This window comes from Cololabis saira, chromosome 6, assembly GCF_033807715.1.
Source record: "Cololabis saira isolate AMF1-May2022 chromosome 6, fColSai1.1, whole genome shotgun sequence".
Classification (NCBI taxonomy): domain Eukaryota; kingdom Metazoa; phylum Chordata; class Actinopteri; order Beloniformes; family Belonidae; genus Cololabis; species Cololabis saira.
This window is the reverse complement of record NC_084592.1, coordinates 32,791,401-32,812,262: the sequence shown is the minus strand read 5'-3', so window position 1 is coordinate 32,812,262 and position 20,862 is coordinate 32,791,401. Positions and strand designations below refer to the sequence as shown.

General features: G+C 42.5%; 1 protein-coding gene across 2 annotated transcripts in view; it reads left to right on the top strand.

Annotated features, from left to right (window-relative positions):
* Nucleotides 1–19,862: 19,862 nt before the first annotated feature.
* Nucleotides 19,863–20,862, top strand: part of LOC133446138 (neuropilin-2-like) — a 146,949-nt gene continuing 145,949 nt past the window's right edge. For both annotated transcript variants that reach the window (XM_061723975.1, XM_061723976.1), the window contains exon 1: nt 19,863–20,741. In XM_061723975.1, the coding sequence (XP_061579959.1) occupies nt 20,663–20,741 (79 nt within the window). In that variant the 5' untranslated portion in view covers nt 19,863–20,662. The remainder of the gene's footprint in view (nt 20,742–20,862) is intronic.

The window sequence follows — 20,862 nt, the reverse complement described above, 5'->3', positions numbered from 1 at the left end:
ACATTCCCGCTGCAAAACAATGTAATATAAAAGTTTTAAGGTGAAAAATTAAAGCATTGCACATGTTAAAAATTGCATAAACCTCTAACATTTTAGGTGTTAAGCTAAGGTTTGACAATTGATGAACTTGTAAAAGTTACATGCGTCACTGAAATTGATTTATTATACTATTTTTGGATTTCATCATCTTTAGCAACATGCCAGCACCAACACAGCCTTTTTAAAAGTCAGTGTTATTTTCTGTCCTAATACATGCCTTATCCAATAACCCTCTCAATCTCTTTCACTCTGCACTGCTAGGCTTTCGCCTTCTCAAATTTCTGTGCTGTGATATGTTAGCCAAGCCATTTCTGCAGGCCTTGGTTCTGCCACCCTCCTCTGCAATCATGCCACCTCCTCGTACTCCTGTCCCCAAATCCTATTTTTGTGGTAGCATAAAGGTCAAAATATTTTTCATTTCAGTCACCTATGAGATGGAAATGTCATTTGCGTTGTATATGAGCTTTGGTAAACCTTGGAACTGAGCTGTCTGAATAGCGACGGCAAAGTACTGTAGAACTTCTCAGATTGTATTTCCTGTCCGTCAGAGCACATTAGTTGTTGTCAGCCCCATTCCAAATATGTTTTTTTTTTTTTTCAATGAATAGTCTCCAAGTAACATTAGGCAATGTGAAAACAGTCTCATTTGACAAATGTAAAATTTCCTACATTCTGGTTACTTGTAGTCGAGTTGTAGTTTGGACTGTAAGCAAAGACAGCAGCTAAATCACTTAACAGCATTATCGGTCAACATTAGCATACAAAGGGCATTGAGAAAGGGGACACAAACCACCTCTATCTTCTAAGAAAAAAGCAAGAGAAAGATAAAGTAGTGGAGAATAGTGGCATCTGATGCCCTTTTCCTACCAACTTAAACGTGGTGTGGGTTCAGTGTTAGAGCATCGTTAGAGCTGATGAGCTTTTACAAATACACAGTCACATGTCATGTTGATACCATGTCTCTTCCAATGCTCAATCCCCTTCAGTGACCAGGCTGCACACAGGACAGAGATAAAAGTTTTGTTTCCCGTAATACGTAATGTCACAAACAGCAGTTGGTTTTAGCGAATTCTCTTTCCTATGCCAACCAGCACTTCAATTTCTGTTACCTCGACACAGATGAGACTTGGCGCATCTTCACAATGTATTGGTTGATAGTGATAAGCCACAGCCTTCACTCCACATGTAGCCGGTCCTTGCACCTACCACAACAGAGTTCTGGGGCCACCGTAGCACCAGTTTTCTTGGCTCTGAATTGATGCTTTTGTCACTGTTGGCTGTTGAAAAATTGTGGTTCTAGGTTAGGCACTAGGAACAACTTAAGTAGTATAGGCTCATACACAAATGTACTTTAAAGAAATGTGCAGAAGATGTAAAGTAAAGAAAGCAGAGAAGCTGCAAACACTGTAACATGAGACAAGCCCATTCCCACCGATACAGTTTGCCTAATCAGATCTCTGTGAGGTTAAAGGCCATATAATCAGTATAAGGTTTCCTGACCCTCATTCTATCTTGATCAGATGCCACTCTGTCTCTGCAGTTAGTCTGTGTGCTCATGGGTGTTGTGCCTGTTCATGATTAAGCTATTAGTGATAATCCTATCACTTTGTGTCATCTGGGGCAAACAACGGTTTCCTCCGAAAAGAAGACCACTGTTAATGTGCTTTCCACAGCCAAAGGGATCTCCTTCTCAAATGGAGTCAGACACACTCACATCTCCCCAAGGCTGTTAGGACTGATAATGTCATCAGATGGAAGGATAACAAGTCCTGCATTCTGAGACACACACACACACACACACACACACACACACACACACACACACACACATGTAGACACACACACCAATAAGCATGTAGACACACAGTAATATATGCATATATGTATATATATATGTGTGTGTGTGTGTTTGGGGGGGGGGGGGGGGGGGGGGGGGGGTACATACTGGTGTTCAGTGACCCATGCTTTTCTCTGTTTCGAGTGTCCCAGTTGAGTGATTAGCCCATAAACAGGTCTGTCTTTTGTTTTTCTTTAACAATACCATCACACATCCAACTGCTCTGTCTGCAACTGGGAGGTAGTGGATCATGAAACCTGCTCTTACTTCCCATACATTGATAAGTTAGTTTCAAAAAAACATTTGTATGTATTTGGCAATGGCTTAATAATAGAAAAATGGTTTGATCAATGAACTAACCTGAACTTAAAAGAAAAAAAAACAATTGAGGGTGATGAGACAGGGGAGGAGTTGGAGTGGATTGTAAAGGCTACCCCCACCCATCTGTCTTGTCAGACAATGATAAGACAGGCGGCGTAAAAACAAGGTGTTGAAGCGCTGAACACAGAACCTCAGCTGTGAGACAATTAATTAAAAATAAAAATAAAAAGGCTTTAAAAGTATTGTAAAGCCATATACATGTAATTACAATACAAATTGGGAAAAGATCCGAAAATCTTTTCCAGTGCACGGAGGGACTTATTCAATCAATATCTTTGCCCGGTAACCATACATATTTTTTTCTTTTTAAATTTACAATTGCTGCACATACCTGGTGTGTTAGTACCAATACTGGGAAAACAACCCTTTATTAATGCAATTTATTTTTAATAATTTATTAATGCAATTTGGTGTTACAGCAGATGTAAGTTTACTCGTGCATATCTGAGACCTTTGATAATAAACTAAGAAGTTTTAAAAAGAATAACATTAAAGGAGCTTGAGGCCGGATTGTGGCAAGATTTATGAAAAAAATCCGTATACATTTTAAGTTTTCTAGTAATAATGTCAGATGAAGCGTTCCAAACCCAAAAGAATGAGCCCTCTAGTGTATCTCTCCTTTGCCTTGAACAGGCTGTGTGCTGCAAAATGTGCTGCAATTCGGTCCCGAATTTCCCGCGCTGGGCTGCGGATGTGACGTCACATGACGCTGCATGCGCGTTCTCCCCGTTCTCCCGTGCCGGCTTCACTGTTGGCTGCAGTACCCCCAACGGCCGTCGTGGTGAAGGGTGGCGCTAGAGAGTCTCATTTCTTAAAAGGAGCCTCATGCTCCTTTAACTGAGAGAAAGTCATGATCTACCAACTATCTCTTTCAAGCAAAGACAGATTTGGAGACATCAATTGAATTCACTTACACACCTGGACATATGTATTAGCTTAGTTGGGTACAAATAATAATTTACTGAACATGGACTAATAAAAATCAGACATTGCTTTTGAATTGTGGTTCAACATTTTCAAAAACAGTGTATTTGTAACTAGAAACAAGAGATTGGTTTACTTCCACTGTCTTTCATTAATAAATCAACTCCATCAAAATAAGACATGTCCACATACATGTACATATACAAATAAAGTACATATACAAACACATATACAGATACTTTATCGTTTTTTGTTGGCAGCTGAATAATAGTATTTTCAGACTTCAGTAATCTATTAACAGACTGCAGTTTCTTACAATTAAAAGGTTTAATTCTTAATCAAGAGTATCAATCAATAGTAGTGCATAACATAAAACTCTGCTTAGCCACAACATACACTCACTGGCCACTTTATTAGGTACACCTTGCTAGTACCGGGTTGGACCCCCTTTTGCCTTCAGAACTGCCTTCGTGCACATGCATTCAACAAGGTACTGGAAACATTCCTCCAAGAATTTGGTACATATTGACATAATAGCATCATGCAGTTGCTGCAGATTTTATCGGCTGCATATCCATGATGCAGATCTCCCGTTCCACCACATCCCAAAGGTCTTTTATTGGATTGAGATCTGGTGACTGTGGAGGCCATTTGAGAATAGTGAACTCATTGTCATGTTCAAGAAACCAGTCCAAGATGATTCGCGCTTTATGACATGGCGCTTTATCCTGCTGGAAGTAGCATCAGAAGATGGTACAGTGTGGTCATAAAGGGATGGACATGGTCAGCAACGATACTCAGGTAGGCTGTGGTGTTGACGCAATGCTCAATTGGTACTAATGGGCCCAAAGTGTGCCAGGAAAATATCCCCCACACCATTACACCATCACCAGCCTGAACCGTTGATACAACGCAGGATGGTTTCATGCTTTCAAGTTTTTGATGCCACATTCTGACCCTACCATCAGAAATGAAGACTCATCAGAGCAGGCAACCTTTTTTCCATCCTCAGTTGTCCAATCTTTGTGAGCCTGTGCGAATTGCAGGCTCAGTTTCCTGTTTCTTAGATGACAGGAGTGGCACCCGGTGTGGTCTTTTTTTTTTTAAAGGTTTTTTGGGGCTCTAGTGGCCCTTTATTGGAGATGCAGACTGGAAATGGGTAGAGAGAGAGAATGGGGAAGACACGCAGCAAAGGTGCGCGGGCTGGATTCGAACCCGCGACCGCTGCAGGAGGAGGACTGTAGCCTCAGTATATGGCCCGCTGCTTAACCCACTGCGCCACCGAGCGGCCTCGGTGTGGTCTTTTGCTGTTGTAGCCCATCTGCCTCAAGGTTCAACATGTTGTGCTTTCAGAGATGCTCTTCTGGATACCTTGGTTGTAATGAGTGGTTATTTGAGTTACTGTTAACTTTTTATCAGCTCTAACCAGTCTGGCCATTCTCCTCTGACCTCTGGCATCAACAAGACATTTGCGCCCACAGAACTGCCACTCACTGGATATCACTTAAATCACCTTTCTTCCCTATTCTGATGTTCAGTTTGAACTGCAGCAGGTCGTCTTAACCACATCTACATGCCTAAATGCATTGAGTTGCTGCCATGTTATTGGCTGATTAAAAATGTGCGGTAATGAGCAGTTGGACATGTGTACCTAATAAGGGGGAAGGAGAGTGTATAATTCTTAATAAACTATTTAAACATAGGGTTTACAAACTTTAGAAAACAGTTAAAAAAAGAGATGCCCTTAGTCAAAAATACATAAGACTTCTGACCTTAAAAGTGTGGGTGAAATATTTAGGGAAAGGGGAAGCAATATCGAGGCTCTAATGTATGCAGCAGAGCCTGAAATCTCATTGCAGCAACACCTGCCAGCTGTTTTCCCTCCTCCTCTGGATAGAAGCGTACATTGTAGTTTCTCATCTTTGTTTTGTTACATATTTTATCGTGGTGTGACAGATTTGTTCATTTCTGCTCATGGAGACGGACTCACTTTTACAGCCAGCCTCTAGCAGCCAATCGAAGAAATGCAACAAATCTTACTTCCGCATTGGCCTCAACCCGGGAGATGGTTCTCTTCTGCTCATCTCCATGAGCAGAAATAAACAGCATGGTTAAAAAACAAAAACATAACCACTCTGAGCAGGGGTACATTTTTTGGTACCACGTCAGGGGAAATTATATCAATCAATAAATTAATTTTATAATAAGAGGTTTAGCCTTTTAATTGACAGTTGGCTCCACCAACGCCTGGCAATGAACACTTCCTGTTCCACAATCATCATACTAGCTTACAGAAGCAATCAGCAGTTTATAAGAACCCGGCATCAGCTGAACGCAGCAGTAATTTTCAATTTTGGCCAAAACAACATCTGAAACCGGAAATTCTGCTACAAACAGAATCATCCATGGGCCAATTTACAATGTAACCAAAAATATTTTTCTCCCACCCCTGGTGACATGCTCAACTAAAAGTAAAAAGCATCCGAAAGCATCCGAAGTGTTGTGTTGCAGTCGGCTAGTCTGTCTATTTAAAGAGTGAAAAGTAGTCACTCTGCTGTTTGATATCACGGTTTTCCGCCAACTAAAAAAGCTTGTTAAGGTTAGGGGTTGTCAGACTTGGTGTTCCTGTGACTACAGGGGACTTCATTGTTGTGTGCAAATAATAAAAAAGCTAAACTGGAATTTGTCAAAACACATTTTGATCAACTTCAAAGCTTCTGAGAGAATGCCCCCTGGACAGATGAGACAATCATGAGGACATCATCCACCACCACACAAAGAGAAAGATAGAAAAGAAACAGAATGGATAGCCAGGGAGAAAAATACAGTATGAGAGAATATAAACAAGACAGTCAGACAGGAGGATGGTGAGAAAACCATACAGGATTAAAAAAGGAATGCAGAGAGGCTGAGCTGTGAAAGAAAACCCCAGAAAGTAAAATATGGGAAATAACACAAGCCTTAAGCATTTTATGAAACTGCCACAAAATTCCAGTTACTGATTTGAGATCTAAAACAGAGCTTCTTTTATTTTTTGTGTGTGAACACACACACACACACACACACACACACACACACACACACACACACACACACACACACACACACACACACACACACACACACGTAATGTAAGCAGGATGGTTCAAAGAAACAGACTGTGTCCTTTGTTTCAAAGTTGACAAAATTCTCTGAGGTTTTAATGATAATACAGAAGCTTGCGGCCGCGCTGCTCATATCTGCTGGTTTTAGCAGGCAGACTTGGCCACATGACACCACCTTCGTCCTCCGTGGGATATGTATCTTCTTATACTGGTGCAAAAAAAGACTTAGAAAAATGTGACATGGTTTGGTCAAAATTCCATGGAGATACGTACAAAAGTACTGTCAGTCAGTTTTAGGGAGTGACGTGCACCACTTGACTCCGTTCCAACCCCAGCTGCCATGGCGAGTGCCTTTTTGACATCATTACTTTTTGGGGCTCACTAGTGGAATCTGGAGAATTCTGTTCTGGTCCCCTTTAATGTTTGAGCAATGGAAAAACCGAATTAGGCAGAAGAATGGTAAGGATGTGGTACCTGAAGTACATGATGAACTTTTATTTTTCTGCTTCATCTGCACTGTGAAGGATGTGAGGAAAACAAAGCACTTGGAGCACTCAAAAACATATTTACTCTCACTGCCTTATGTATCGCAAAGAAAACCATTTTAGTAAATTGGAAACAAAAATCCAGTTTATGTATCAACCATTTTAGGAATCTTTTATCAGATCATATTAGTAGTGAGATAATGTCTGCCTCCACTGAACAACATTCGGCTGAATTGCACTCTCTGTGGTCCCCGTTTATTGGCTTCGTTACCTAGTGGGGGCGGGGGGGTGGTGATCTCGTAGCCCTTGGGGTTGGGGGTCGGCTTGGGGGGTCTGGGGCGCGGGCCTCTGGTGGCCCCTGGGGGGCGGTGGGGGGGGCCGCGGGGCCCTGTCCCTAGCCGGTGGGGGCCTTGGGGGCCTGTGGGGGGGGTTACCTCATGGCGGTGGGGGGGGGTGGCTGGGGAGGGCTCGGGCGGGGGGCTGTGGCTGGGGCGTCTCCGGGCCTCCCGGGGGGGGCGGGGCCGTGGACGTGGGGGTCCCACCCGGAGGGCCCGGCCCTGCCTGGGTGGGGGGTGGCTGTCTGCGCTGGGGGGGCATTGCTGCCTTGGTCCTCCGTCGCTGGGCGGGGGCCAAGTGCCCCTGCGGATGTGGGGACTCCGGGACCCTTGGGGTGTCCGCCGGGGTGGCCTCGGGGGGGGGTGGGGCCGGGTCCGGGGAGCGGGCTTCCCCTGACCGGGGGGTGCACGGGCGGGCGCGACGGCGGGGTGGCACCATTCCCAGGTATCTATGTCTTATGTTGTCAGTATGAATGGGAGGATGTTGGACCGTTTCCTCCTCCGTCTGGGGGCTCCGGCGGCGCCGGGGGCGCCCTTGGAGGTACGGTGGGGCCCTTGCCCGGCTCGGGGGGCCGGCCCCCGTCTACTGGACGGCCGGTGGGGGGACGCGGGTGTCTTATCAGGGCCGGCTTTGCTGGTCCTGCTTCCTGGCTTCGGCCTCCGCTCCCCCTCTTGCCCCCCCTACACGATTCATACGCACATAGGCGAAAGGCGGGGGGTCCGGGTCGTGGGGGGCACTGTCCCGCGGGGCCTGGCACTCCCCGCCTCACGGTTTTAACAGCAAAATAGACACTGCACATTCAACACTTAATAAATACATTTGACAAGGACACGTAGTTCGGGAGGGGGGGGGGTCTGTGTCAATCGATGCTTGGCCCTCCCTCCTCCCTGTTTTTATGGCATTAATCACATGCACTCAACACAAGGGGCGGGAGGGGGTCCCACATCACCCGCGTTCCCTCACCGGCCTGGGCCTGGGACGGGTGGGTCGGGTTACCCGGGCCTGGCGGGGCCCGCCGTGCAGCCTGGGGTGCCTTCTGGCGGTGCTGGATCCCCCCGGGGAGGGGGAAACGGTGCGTGATTGTATGTCTGTGTCGGTGAGAATGCGGTATGGAAGGGTCCTGCCATGGAGGATTTGAGCCTCCATTGGCAGGACATCAAAAACTTAATAATTTATCAATATTATATTATACAAAGATGGTTATTATTATTATTATTATTATTATTATTATTAGTATTATTATTAGTATTATTATTATTATTATTATGTATAGTATATTATATTATTATTAGTATAGGTATCGGATAGGTGAATGGATGAATGAATGGGATGCCTGGGTCTGGGGCCCTCCGTTGTCGGGCCTGCGCGGGTGTCGCCTTGTTGGGGGGTTCCCTCTCTCCGGGCCCGTCTCCGGTCCCCCCCGCTGCCTCTACGGCGGGGCGCCCCTCTGGTCTTGGAGGGCCACTTTCGTGGGGGACGGGTGCGCCTGCCCGCGTCGGCGGCCGGGGCGGCTCTGTCTCTCCGGGCGGGCTGGCCCCCTGCCGGGTGGGGGTCGCTGGCCTGAAGGGTGAGGGCCTCCTGGCCGCGTGTCCGGCCCGGACCGGGTGGCCGGGGATTGCCTGGGTCGCGGTCCGCCGCCGCGGGATCCCTGGCTGCTTCTTTCCGCGCCGTGGGGGCCCCGCCCGCGGGCCCCCTCGGCCGCCGCCGGGTGGGGGGGGGGGGCCTCGCAGGCGGTGGGTTGCCTCCCTCCTACTTCTCCCCTCTGTGGGGTTGCCGGTGGCCTGGGTTCCGGGCTCTTCCTTGTCGGCCTCTGGTCTCATGGGTGGCGGGGTTGCTCCCCCCCCTCCCCCACTATAGATACACTTCAGGTGGAGCTTTGTTTGGTTTATTACACACACACACACACACACACACACACACACACACACACACACACACACACACACACACACACACACACACACACACACACACACACACACATATAGTAATTTAGTCACACGCATACACACACACACACACACACACACACACACACACACACACACACACACACACACACACACACATGCATGATCATATACATACACACACACACACATAGACATACACACTGGCTTGTTCACCTGCATGCTGGCTCTCTAGTTTTTGGGTTTAGGTAGCGGTAGCGATAGCTTAGCTCAGACTGCGATCAGATCTCAAGATTTAGGTCGATTGCTGTTCGTGTTTTGGATGGCTCCGTGCCGGTTTCGTGCTTTGTTTGTGGTTTTTTTTTTTTTTTTTTTTTTGTTGCAGATTTCCAGTGCTTGACGTGTGTCTCCGTGTGTTCCTGCTTCCTGGATTGGCAGTGGATGTCGTCACCACCCCCCCCCCAAAAAAAAAAAAAAAAAAAAAAAAAAAAAAAAAAAACACTGGGTTTGTATGTGTATATTTATGTATGTGTACGCATATGTGTGCGTATATATATGTATATATTACATATAGTAATAATGCACATATATACACTTTTGGTTTCTACCGTCATGGTATCAATCAATAATATGTGTGCAGACAAGGTAAAAAAAAAAAAAAAAAAAAAAAAAAAAAAAAAAACATATTTACTCTGAGGGAACAATGCAAACAACTGTCCAGCAACAAAAGAAACCTTTGCCATGAAAAATAATGAGGAGGAAAAAATTGGTTCCATGAAAGACACTAATTTGTTAATGAGATAAACAGAAGTTCAGAACATTTGACAAGAGGACTGTAAAGATATAAAAAGAAAAACAGACATTTTTCACAAATTCCACACAACTCTGGTGTACTCTCATTATTCCTGAGCAATCCGTGTACAGATATCAGTCTGTCCATGTATGTCTGTGTGCATGGATGTGTGATGTGTATTTGTCTCTTACTCGCACGTCTCTGTCCTTGCTAATAGCTGAGTAGGCTTCCTGCAGTCTCCACGGGCTGTCCTGTGATTATCACTTCTTAGCAGCACACCCACACAAGCACATGGACAAAGCTGCAGCCCTAAACGAGTATGTCAGCGCGGCCCATACTAACTGTTGACACTCTAATTTACGCTGGCTTCCCCTAAGATATTACTGAGCACAGGGGTATCCGGGTTAGTGAAGAGGACACAGCAAGCGTGTTTGTACGTTGTGTGTTTGCATTAGTGTTGTATGTGCTGTTGTAGCCTCACTGTACATAAATATGGTCAGTCCACAGAGGGAGGGATGTGCACATAAATATTTACTATGTCTGTAAATATGTCTGTTTGTGAGACACATTTATACCCTCATTGTCGTAGGTTCACATACAGTGGCAAGAAAGAGTACACGGAGCCCTTAGGATTAACTCTTAACTTTCTTCTGCATTTATTTTTCAAAACATGAGATCAGGTAGTCATTTAACTCACAATACAGAGCAAAGCATGTTCTTATAGTCATAATATACATACTGGCATAATTACTCATGTCTTTACTAAACACACTTCATTAAACATTCCCAGTGCTGCAGGAAAAATTAAGTGAACATACAGACTAATTACTTTAAAGAATTCGAGTCAGTACCTGCACACTTGGAGTCCAATTAATGAATTAATAAACTTTGGAAGTGCGATTGATAATCAGCACTTTTGAAGTTTTTTGTTCATAAAAGGCCACTGGCGATGTGTACCATACCTTGTAAAAAAGAGATCAAGAAAAACATTGCAGCATGCTTGGAGTTTACCAAGGAGCTCCTTGGCAATCCACCATGCTGCTGGGAAAATGTTTTGAGGACTGATGAAAGAAGTGAAATTGTTCAAGAACAATAAATCAGCACTATGTATGGCAAAAACACAAATTAAAATCAAAACATCATCCCAATGGAGAAGTACAGTGGAGAGAGTGTCATGATGTGGGTGGACCACCTTCCATTACATTACATTTGGCAGGTGCTTTTATCCAAATTGACAACAGGGGAATACAATCAAGCCACAGTAATATAGTAAATTGTGTAGTTATTGCATTTAAGTCAGCATTCAAATAAGTGCAGCTAAGAGGACCTTCAAGTGCAGTTTAGTAAGATAAAGAAAGTATGCAGGTCATGACAGAAGGTGTTCTTAGAAGAGGAAAGTTGTCAAAATTAACATTACTGAGAAGCTAATAAGTTCCCAAGTTTACCAGAATGTCCTTCGGGATAATGTCAGGGTGGATGTCCATCAGCTGAAGCTGAGAAAAGTTATGTGATGCTGGAGGACAATTGACCCTTTGTCAGCCTTCTGATTGGTCCCTGACTAACCAAACATAAAATATCCGGTTGGACAAAACAGCTGTCTCTCTCGTTCACACCAATAGAAAAAGCATAGTTTTTACTTGCCTTGTATCAAAATTTAAATCACTGGATTACTGTTTTTAAACTTTGAACACACTGAACACAGTGTAAAGAGGGTGCAGTGTATTTTTTATCCCCTAAGGGTCAACTGCCTTAAAAAAGTAAAGTAAATCCAGCAACAGGTGGTTTCAGGAAAAATCTAATCTACCTTTTGGAGTGCCCCAGGCCTCAACCCTTTAGAGATGCTGCAGAATGACCTCAAGAGACTAGAGCAGTTCATCAGACATCCTACTGAGGTGAAGCAAAGTTGTAAAAAGGAATGGTCAAAAATTCCTCCTGAACATTATTCAGGTCTGATCCAGAGATAATAATGAAGTCTGTTACTGCCAAAGAACGTTCGACCAGTTCATTAGTTGCATTTCCATTACCCCTAGATTTGTGCAGAACCCAAATATTGAAAAAGAAATCCTGTAATGGAAACGTCTATAACTCGAAAAAACTCCCAAATATTTCAAAAACCTTTTTACACTTTTATCAGTGGTTTTTCAGGTGTGTCGATAATCCAGTTTATCACAAAAGTGTAATGAAAATGCTTTTTGCGCATTTCCACATCTCCTGCAGCGCTAGATATGACGTAGCCTGTCTATCTAAAGTCATCAAAATCTAGTTTCCAGTTGTTTTTTGCCTCATTAATATGATGTTGTTGTGCTGTAACACTATATAATCACTGATTATTAATCAGTGTGCATTACTGCATCACATAAGGGCTTTGCCTCTGATAATCATTTGAATGCACTGCCTTCATCACCTGACTATTTTCTCAACAGTGGTAGCTGCAATCACAATCATTTGTCAAAGACTAAAGATGTTTTTGTTTATGTTCTTCAAAGTTAAGATTTTCTTTTTCATTTTTTTGAACTAAAGTCTCACAGGACGAGATACGGAGAGTTACAGAGAGAACTCGGAGTTGCATTCACACAGAAACTACCTTTCAATGGAAACACCGGCCCCTGCAACGCTACCTTTAATCGCTATATCAGTTAGCTTTTGAAAAAAACTGTAATGGAAATGCATTACTCTTTTCTTCAGCACTTTGAATCTGTGTGTTCAATAAAGATACAAGAAATCCGAATGTGTCATCAGCTGAAACACATTGAGTTTGTCTACCATTGTGACTTAGATGCAGATATTAGGATCAGGATCAACTTTATTTGACAAGTACGTAGACACATACAAAGGATCATGTTTCATGACAAATTACATGACAAAAAGAGGGTAATCCTAGAGGTTTCACATAGTTTTTTATTGTCCCTCTAGGTGTTGCACAGATTGCCTTTGCAATATAACAAAAGGTGTTACTTTTTTAAGCAGAGACTAGAAAATAGGGGAAGACACAATCCTGTGATGGTCCAGCAGATATTCTCAAGAGGAAGTTTCCTTTTGAACAGGAGACAGACCCTGGGGCCTGAAGGTGTTAACAGGCTGACACTGGACATAGGCTCAAACAAATAAGAAGTATATTTTGAGCCCTGACAGGTCCTAACTACCCTCAGACATCTTTTAACTCTTGCTTTCAAATACTTTCATTCAAAGGAACACACGCATGCACACATGTGCAGAAGCTGATGGATGCAGAGCTGCTGGCCCCATGAGAGCTCCAGCTTCTCCATCTGCTTTTGATTTTACTCCCACGCCTGCATTTTGAGCCTTGGCTCTATATATCTAATTGCAGAGAGTCTGATGTTGTTATAGACCTGATTGAAGGAAACAGTGACTTGATTAATTTAATTAGATTAATTTGAATTCTGTCACTACTTTGATGTATTGGAGACGTTAGACTCACTGTGATTTACTTCTGTATTGCTATAGGTGAACTCAGCTTCAGTGGAGTCCTTTTGAAACAGTAATGATATTATTGCTTTAAAAAGAGTAACAAAAAGGAGTCCGGTAAGAAAAATGAAAGACAACAGTCCAAACAAAACACCCCAAAAAAGGGACAAACATGGTTAAAAGTTAAAAAGGACATTCAACTATGAATGACAACAGATGGAAAGCTTAAAATTGAACAGGTGACAAAGTAACAGAGATATTCCACGGACAAAATCCCAAATTGAGGCGGTGTGGAATTTAAATCATGCATCATTCATCAAATCAGCAGAACAAGAGAGGACGGCAGTGGTGCAGTATGTTGTCGAGGCGTGGACAGTTGTTGACAAGCCAGCCGAGAAATTCTTCCCTTGACGCAGAGCAAGGATCACCTTACCCGCTGCTGGTTTCACAGCTCTGTGGAAACTTTCACACATATGCATGTTTTCATAAAGATGCAATGACGCATCACTTCTCTCTCATTCCCAGCTAGAAACAGACAGTTTGGCAAAATAAAATCAACTGTGCATCAAAGTATCACAAATCTAACAGCAGACGAGGAAAGAGATGCTGCACAATTACAGACAGTGACGTCTGCAATACTGAAATGCTGTGAAACAATTTATTAGCATAAAAAAATTAACAACAACTTTCACATATTAATATTTGGCACAATAAGCCTGATTTATCTGCAAAAATGGTCTGGTACATACCAGAAATACAAAGACATTCAAGACATCATGCAATTGTTGCCATCACTACCTCTTTAAAAATGTCAGCGTAAAGGAAAAAAAAAGGAAAGAAAAAAGGAGACTGCTTTCTGCATTGCTTTTTACACAACGGAGTGGCTGAAGATTAGAAAAAACTCAAGTCTCATCTGACAGACTGACGATGTGCAAATTCTACCAACATACAAAACCACCAAGAGCTGGTTTTTGTTCATATAAGAAATCCAACATGACCCTTGTCCTTAAGTGGATTCTTGGTGATGTCATCAGTGTCTGCTGGGAAACACAGTTCACTGCAGCGACACCTGCAAGCAGAAAAGATGTCATGGATGACAAGTCTAGTTTTACAGTAATCACTGAAATGCTATTAAATTGTACCAAGGGTTTGCTTTTGGTTTTAAATACATGTTTTTAGTAGCTTGTATCAAATCAATACAATTTGGGCTTTTTATATGAATTAATTTCCCCCTGAAAGTAGAATGTATCATCAGCTCCAGCGGCTTTGGGTCACTGTGTGATACATGTAAGATAAAGAAATGTGTTTTGTTCAAGTTTGCTGAAACATGTCCTCAGTTTTCTCTATCAGAGTTTAGTCAGTCAGGTTTGTCTGGATATTCAGCACCTGACCGACTGGTGCTTTCCTGCCATAAAAGAGGCAGCTCTGGACTAATTAAGTTTGAGGTTTCTGGGAATTATTTTGGAAAACTCTCCTGGCAGTTTTGCAGAGTTTGTAGGGAAACAGCGAGGTAGGGCTCAATTCAGGTCAGCGTGTGATATAATCTAACTTTTCCACTGCCAGGCATGTAGGCTGGATAGCTATTGTGATGTCAGCCATAAGTCATAAACACAGGACACAGAAAGTAAACAATGAACCACAAGTTAAGCTAAGTCACCAAAACTTTAGCAATAAAGATTTACATCATTGTCTGCAATTGAGAGGTATTGCCGTAGCGATTGTTTCCTCTCTTCCTACACTCAGTACTCTGTTACTGTAGATGTCATCCATCATATCAAATTACTTATTTTATCCACCAACTTTTGTCCCCTTATTTTCTGTTTCTGCCACTGCAGCTGTTGTAATCTTTATTTTTTTCTGTTGGCATTTTTCTTCTTCAGTGATCCCAAGAGAGGTGTCACCCGCATATTTGTCCAATGTTTGATGCTATATGCTACTAATGCTGTACAAAATCAGGTGTGCGTGTGTGTCTTTGAATTTAGACCCTTTATGCTACACAACCGATCATAGAAAAAGTTCTCCAAAACTAAGTGTTTGCCCAGAAATGTTTTGTATTTTTTTAGCATTTTGTGAAAAAGAATATTACAAAACATGTTTACTTATTTTTTTTAACATGTGGTCATCATAGAACAGTAGATAAAGCAGAAAGCTTGACCAAAGCATAATATGGCCAGTTTAAGTTTTGATAATTGATGACTTTGTAGCCAGGCCTAAGCCTTTCAGCAGGCAGACGAGGCCAGAACGAGCAGAGAGAGAGATTGGTTACAGAAGTCCAAGGAGCAGAGGAACCTGAATGAGAGAATGAGAGTGGAGTGACAGCTACCCCCTCATTCAGTCTAGTTTACACACCTAACAAATGGAGACTTTTCCATTATGGAAAGAGGAACTCTACACCTTCAGACCCCCTGAGATGTTTGAAAACATCTGAGAGACAAATTGAACATATGCATGTCCACGCGTGCTCAAACGTGTTTCATCTGCAAGGTTTGAAATTAAACAGGACCTGCAAGTAAACAGGTCCTGAGAGATACGCATTAACGTGATTGTCCACCTTTATTGAAGTGACATTTAGAGTTTAAAGCCTCCCTCCTGGTCCACATCATATAAGACTGCTGAAGGTCGGCTGGTCTCTGAAAATCTTGTGTCACAAAAGGTCAAGGGGCTATAAATAATTGGCACACAATGTTCAAAGCTTCAGCAATCGAGCGATTATCTTCTGTGTCATGAAAGAGTTTTCCTCCCACAAGATCTGAGCGTGCAACATGATTTTGTTTGACTGAACGGCCAGCGGTGAGTTGGGCTGTGTCATTATGGGCCGTGTGTGCACATCTGTGTGTGACGTGAGCTGGGTGTGCCTTGGGAAGACAGCGCAAGAACCGAGGCTGGTTTACTTTGTCAGGCCACAAGCTTTGGAGTTCCTGAAACACACCTCCCACTGATACACTCCCTCTGTTACACAGCTGAAAAACAAGCAGGAAGAAAAGTGTGTGCGTGTGTGTGTGTGTGTGTGTGTGTGTGTGTGTGTGTGTGTGTGTGTGTGTGTGTGTGTGTGTGTGTGTGTGTGTGTGTGTGTGTGTGTGTGTGTGTGTGTGTGTGTGTGTGTGTGTGTGTGTGTGTGTGTGTGTGTGTGCACGCACACTAAAAATAAAAGTAGAAAAAATAGAAGCTTTAAGTTCTAAGGCCCGTCAGTAGAAGTGGACTATCCTGCTAGCATGCGTCTCTCTGGACATGTAGAGTGTGCTTTATTCATGTATTTATTGTTTTAATGCATTTGTCTACATTGTATTCTCTACCTGTTAACATGGACCGTCTAGTGTCGGTTAAACAGCTCAGCGCCTTGACCTTACTTAAAAACAAGTAGCTGAGTGTGTGTGTTTGTGCGTGTGTGTGTGTGTGTGTGTGTGTGTGTGTGTGTGTGTGTGTGTGTGTGTGTGTGTGTGTGTGTGTGTGTGTGCGTGCATGCGTGTGTGAATTTTGCATTTATGCAACTTTTATCTATAATTTATTTATGATTTATGCAACATTACCACCACTACAGCTGCTCAGCGTGACTGTAAATCTGTCTCTTTCACAGAGCAGTTTTATTAATCCTCAGAGCAATCATATTCATGATAATTGATCACATTTTATATGATTACACTGCTTTTTTCTCTGCACACACAGTTAACATGTATGTTAGAACTGGGGCCAGTATTAAACCAACTTTAACACATTTTGCAGCCGCTTGATTTATTTATAAAATATGTTTTTATTTTATACCAACTTCTCATTTACAATTTAAAACATATTCCTTTTAAAGGGTCTGGGACCTGGAGGATTTTTCTTCTTGCTTAACTGATTTCCACAGCCTTTCTTTACTTGTATTGGATTTAGAGCCCCCCCAAAAAACGTTTTTGAAATCAATTGGCGACAACAACAGATTTTCTTGCTGTGCAACTTTTCGTTGTCTTTTCTTCTACTGATGTGCAAGCAAAAATAAAATACTAGAAAATAAATGCATCATTCATTCTTGTTATTTTTTGTTGTTGTTGGATAACTAAATCAAAAAACAAAAGAAAAAGACACTTTTGTCGGTTTTCCACAGTTTGTCAACAAAAGCCAGCATGTGGAACTGACCCCAGATGAAACATAGTGTCATTAGATGTCACTTTTCTTTTCACCTCCACAGGTACATCTGAGACGGTGGACACCATCAGAAAACAACAAGCTGCCAATTTGGACTGTGTGGCGCTGGCACAAAAGGACGAGGATGGATGTCTGGACATTGAATTTTACCGGAAACCTACACACACAAACCAATATCTGCTTTTTGATTCCCACCACCAACTGAAACACAAACTGTCCACTATCAGAATTTTACCCCATCTGGCTGAGACTATTCTTATAAGACAGAGCACAAAAAAAGAAACACAAACACACAAAGGCAGCATTTCAAACCTGCACACATCCAAACTGGGCCTTTGACAAGTCAGCCAAGAAATCTGGACTAAATACCTGAACTGAACAGGAAAAAGAAAAGAAAAAAGGAAAAAGGAAGAATGTTGCCATCCCATATGTGACTGAGAAACTAAAAAGGATTTTCTCCAAACACAACACAATTGTCCACTTCAAACTTTTGTGGCTGGACTCAGGTTTCACATGTCCTGTGATGTTCTTCATTTTTCCAATATTACAGACTTTTATTGATCCTGTTTTCAGGCCTGCAGTCTCTCAGGACCACAGTTTCATGACCCTTGTTGTTCATGGTAGCGCCACCTATTGGTTGGACGATTGTACAACAGTGCTCCCAGCATCAAAAGATAAAGAAAAAAAAATCAAATACAATCCTACCAGAAAAAACAAAAAACACAAAACCCCAAACATCTAGCCACTTTCAACTGTTTTAAAGTTGTCATTTACATGCATGTGGAGAAATATGTTCATGCCAGGTGTAAACAGACACACTTGAGCTGTTCATTCGGGATCAAAAGACAGTTGTCATTAATAGACTGCAATACAGATGTCAAAAAATTGACATCCTGTATAGAGTCAAGGATGTAAACTCTAGTTATGGAGACCAAAGGCGCTTACTGTACCAGGCTGTAAAACTCTTTATTTCTGCTGTAATGTTGGACGTCACGGTTAACTTAGTTCTAGAGCAAGCCCCCAGTGGTCATTTGAAGAAACTTGAGGAACTTCATGTGAGTTTTGAAAGTGTGTACACATTTTCAAACTTGTCAAACACTCAAACCCTTTCAAACACTGGTTGTTGCCTCCTAGTGGCAACAGTACGAACTGGGACCAATGCTTTTTTTCTTTTAAAGTATATTTTTTCTTCTTACTTCTCATGTACTTATACATTTCTTTAGTCCAACAAATGTCTGTTCTTACCCCTGTATATGTTGTAAAATGCCTTTAAGTAACCGTGAGCGTATTAAAATCCATATAAGTACACGTGTCTGTAGATCCATGCCAGGTGCGCTGGGATACTTTTACAGCTCCCACCACACTTAATAAACACACCTCATATGTGGCTCTTCTCTTTGTTTTCTGCCTCTCTTTTTTGAATGGGAGGTGGAGGAATAAAATCAAAAGGATTCAAGTATCTACACTGAAAAAAAAAATCTAAGCGCATGTAAATATAACATATTTAAATCTGTGATATTAACAATTAAAAATGAAGTTTGTTGCTTTACATGAATACATCTAGTTTTGAACTTAATCTGCATTTGTTCAAAAAATAAGACATTGTGCATTTTTTCCTTAACAAGCAGTATTTATGTAATCCCAGGCAATCTTTTCATTTACACAGAGACAACAAGCAATGATCTTGTTGTATTTACCTTTCCTTTAACAATTTGAATCTATTGGGCAGATTGACCAAAGTAGAGATGAAACATGGTTTATTTGTTTTAAGTAGAACACCACAGTAAAAAATATCTTGCTTGATCTACTTTAAAAGAATTTACTTTTTCGCATGAGATTTTTATGTAGATCAAGTTTATGTAGATCTTTGTATAAACTACTTAATTTTTAGTATGTACAAAATTAATTTGCAAGTAAAGTCAACTTAATTTTGATAAATAAAGTAAACTTAACACATTAAAGTTGACTGTACTTGCAAAATGTAAGCAGTTTATACAAAGACTAGTCTTTCTTGATCTACATAATAATCTCATGCAAAAAGTTGACTTTTTTTTTAAGTAGATCAAGCAAAATATTTGTATCAGTGTATGAACAAAATGAGCAGGAAGGGGAGGAAAATGTGGAACAAACTGAAGAAAAAAATTGGAAGAAGTTTATCAAAACTGACACAATTGTGTGGTTAGGAAAAGTGGGAGATGGACCCCCTCCCCAAAAAAAAGAAGAGACTGCACGAGAGGGAGATGACAATGCTCTTTAATCAGTGCGGGGCTGCAGGGAGGCGGGCCGAGGTGCCTACTGTAATCCAATACGCGGTCGGAGCAGGAGCCTAAAGGTTGATTTATGGTTGCACGTTACACCAACGCACAGCCTACGGCGTACGGAGCGCGTCGCCGCGTACCCTACGCCGTACCCTACGGCGTAGGATCCGCGTCGATTTAACGCGGAACCATAATTGGGGCTGAGTGCGTCCCGCTGCTGCCACAGCGCCGGCGGAGACCGGAGAGGAAGGAGCGCAGCAGCAGCTGCAGGGAGGGGGACGCACCGACACACCGACACACGCACCGACACACGCCGCCAGAGGAGAGGAGAGGACCCGCGCTCATTTTCTCCCCCAAGCAGTTTTACGCACGCAATGTTGCATCTTTTGCTCCGGAAAACACTGCTGTTGGGACAGCACGTGAAAGAAGAAATTGATCAGAAAAACACCTCGCGCTTTTGAGATGTAAGGGAGTTACAGGGGGGGCGCATTTGGAGATATTTTCTCGATTCAAGGAAGAAAGAGACTTTTGAAAATTTGATGAAGTTGAATTTTTTGGCAGATGTGTTTGGTTGTTTCACATGTTTTTTTTTTTTTTGTTAATTTGAAACACAATCGGCAAGTGAGTTATCAGGGTCCATTCCCACATCTCCTTTCTGACTCTGGTGCGGAGTATGTGCGCACCGCGGCGGATTTCGCGGGTTTGAAACCGCTTTCAGACTGCGCTGATTTCAAATGAACTCTCCCTGATCGGTGATTGCGGGAGAGAAGGCAGTACAACACACTTAAACAAGTCATCTGAGCTGTGTGTCAAACAGTGACTGTGTGTCAAAAGCAGCTTCATGTTCCTGGAAAACCTGCTAAACTAAGTCCTGCGCGTCTGGATTTGGTTCTCTTTTTGTGTTGCGCTTGAAATAAACTGGAACTGTGGAAAAAGACAGAAAGGTGCAACTAAGGCTTTGTCTAAAAGAACGAATACAATCATATACAGGAGAGGAAGTGCTTTGGTTTGACTGCTGTATTTCTACATACCCAAGAGGAAAAGATGGATTTACTCATTTGGTTCTGTGGATGTACGCTGGCGTTTCTTTTGCCTTCTTCGGCGGTGAAAGCGGAGGAAGGAGGTAAGTTTGACACGTTTGTGTCTCGTTAGGTGTTAGATGGGTACTAAACCGCACTCGTGAAAGAGTTTTAGACTACCCCGACTGAACTCATGCAACAGTCTAAGAGTGTTTCCTCGCAATT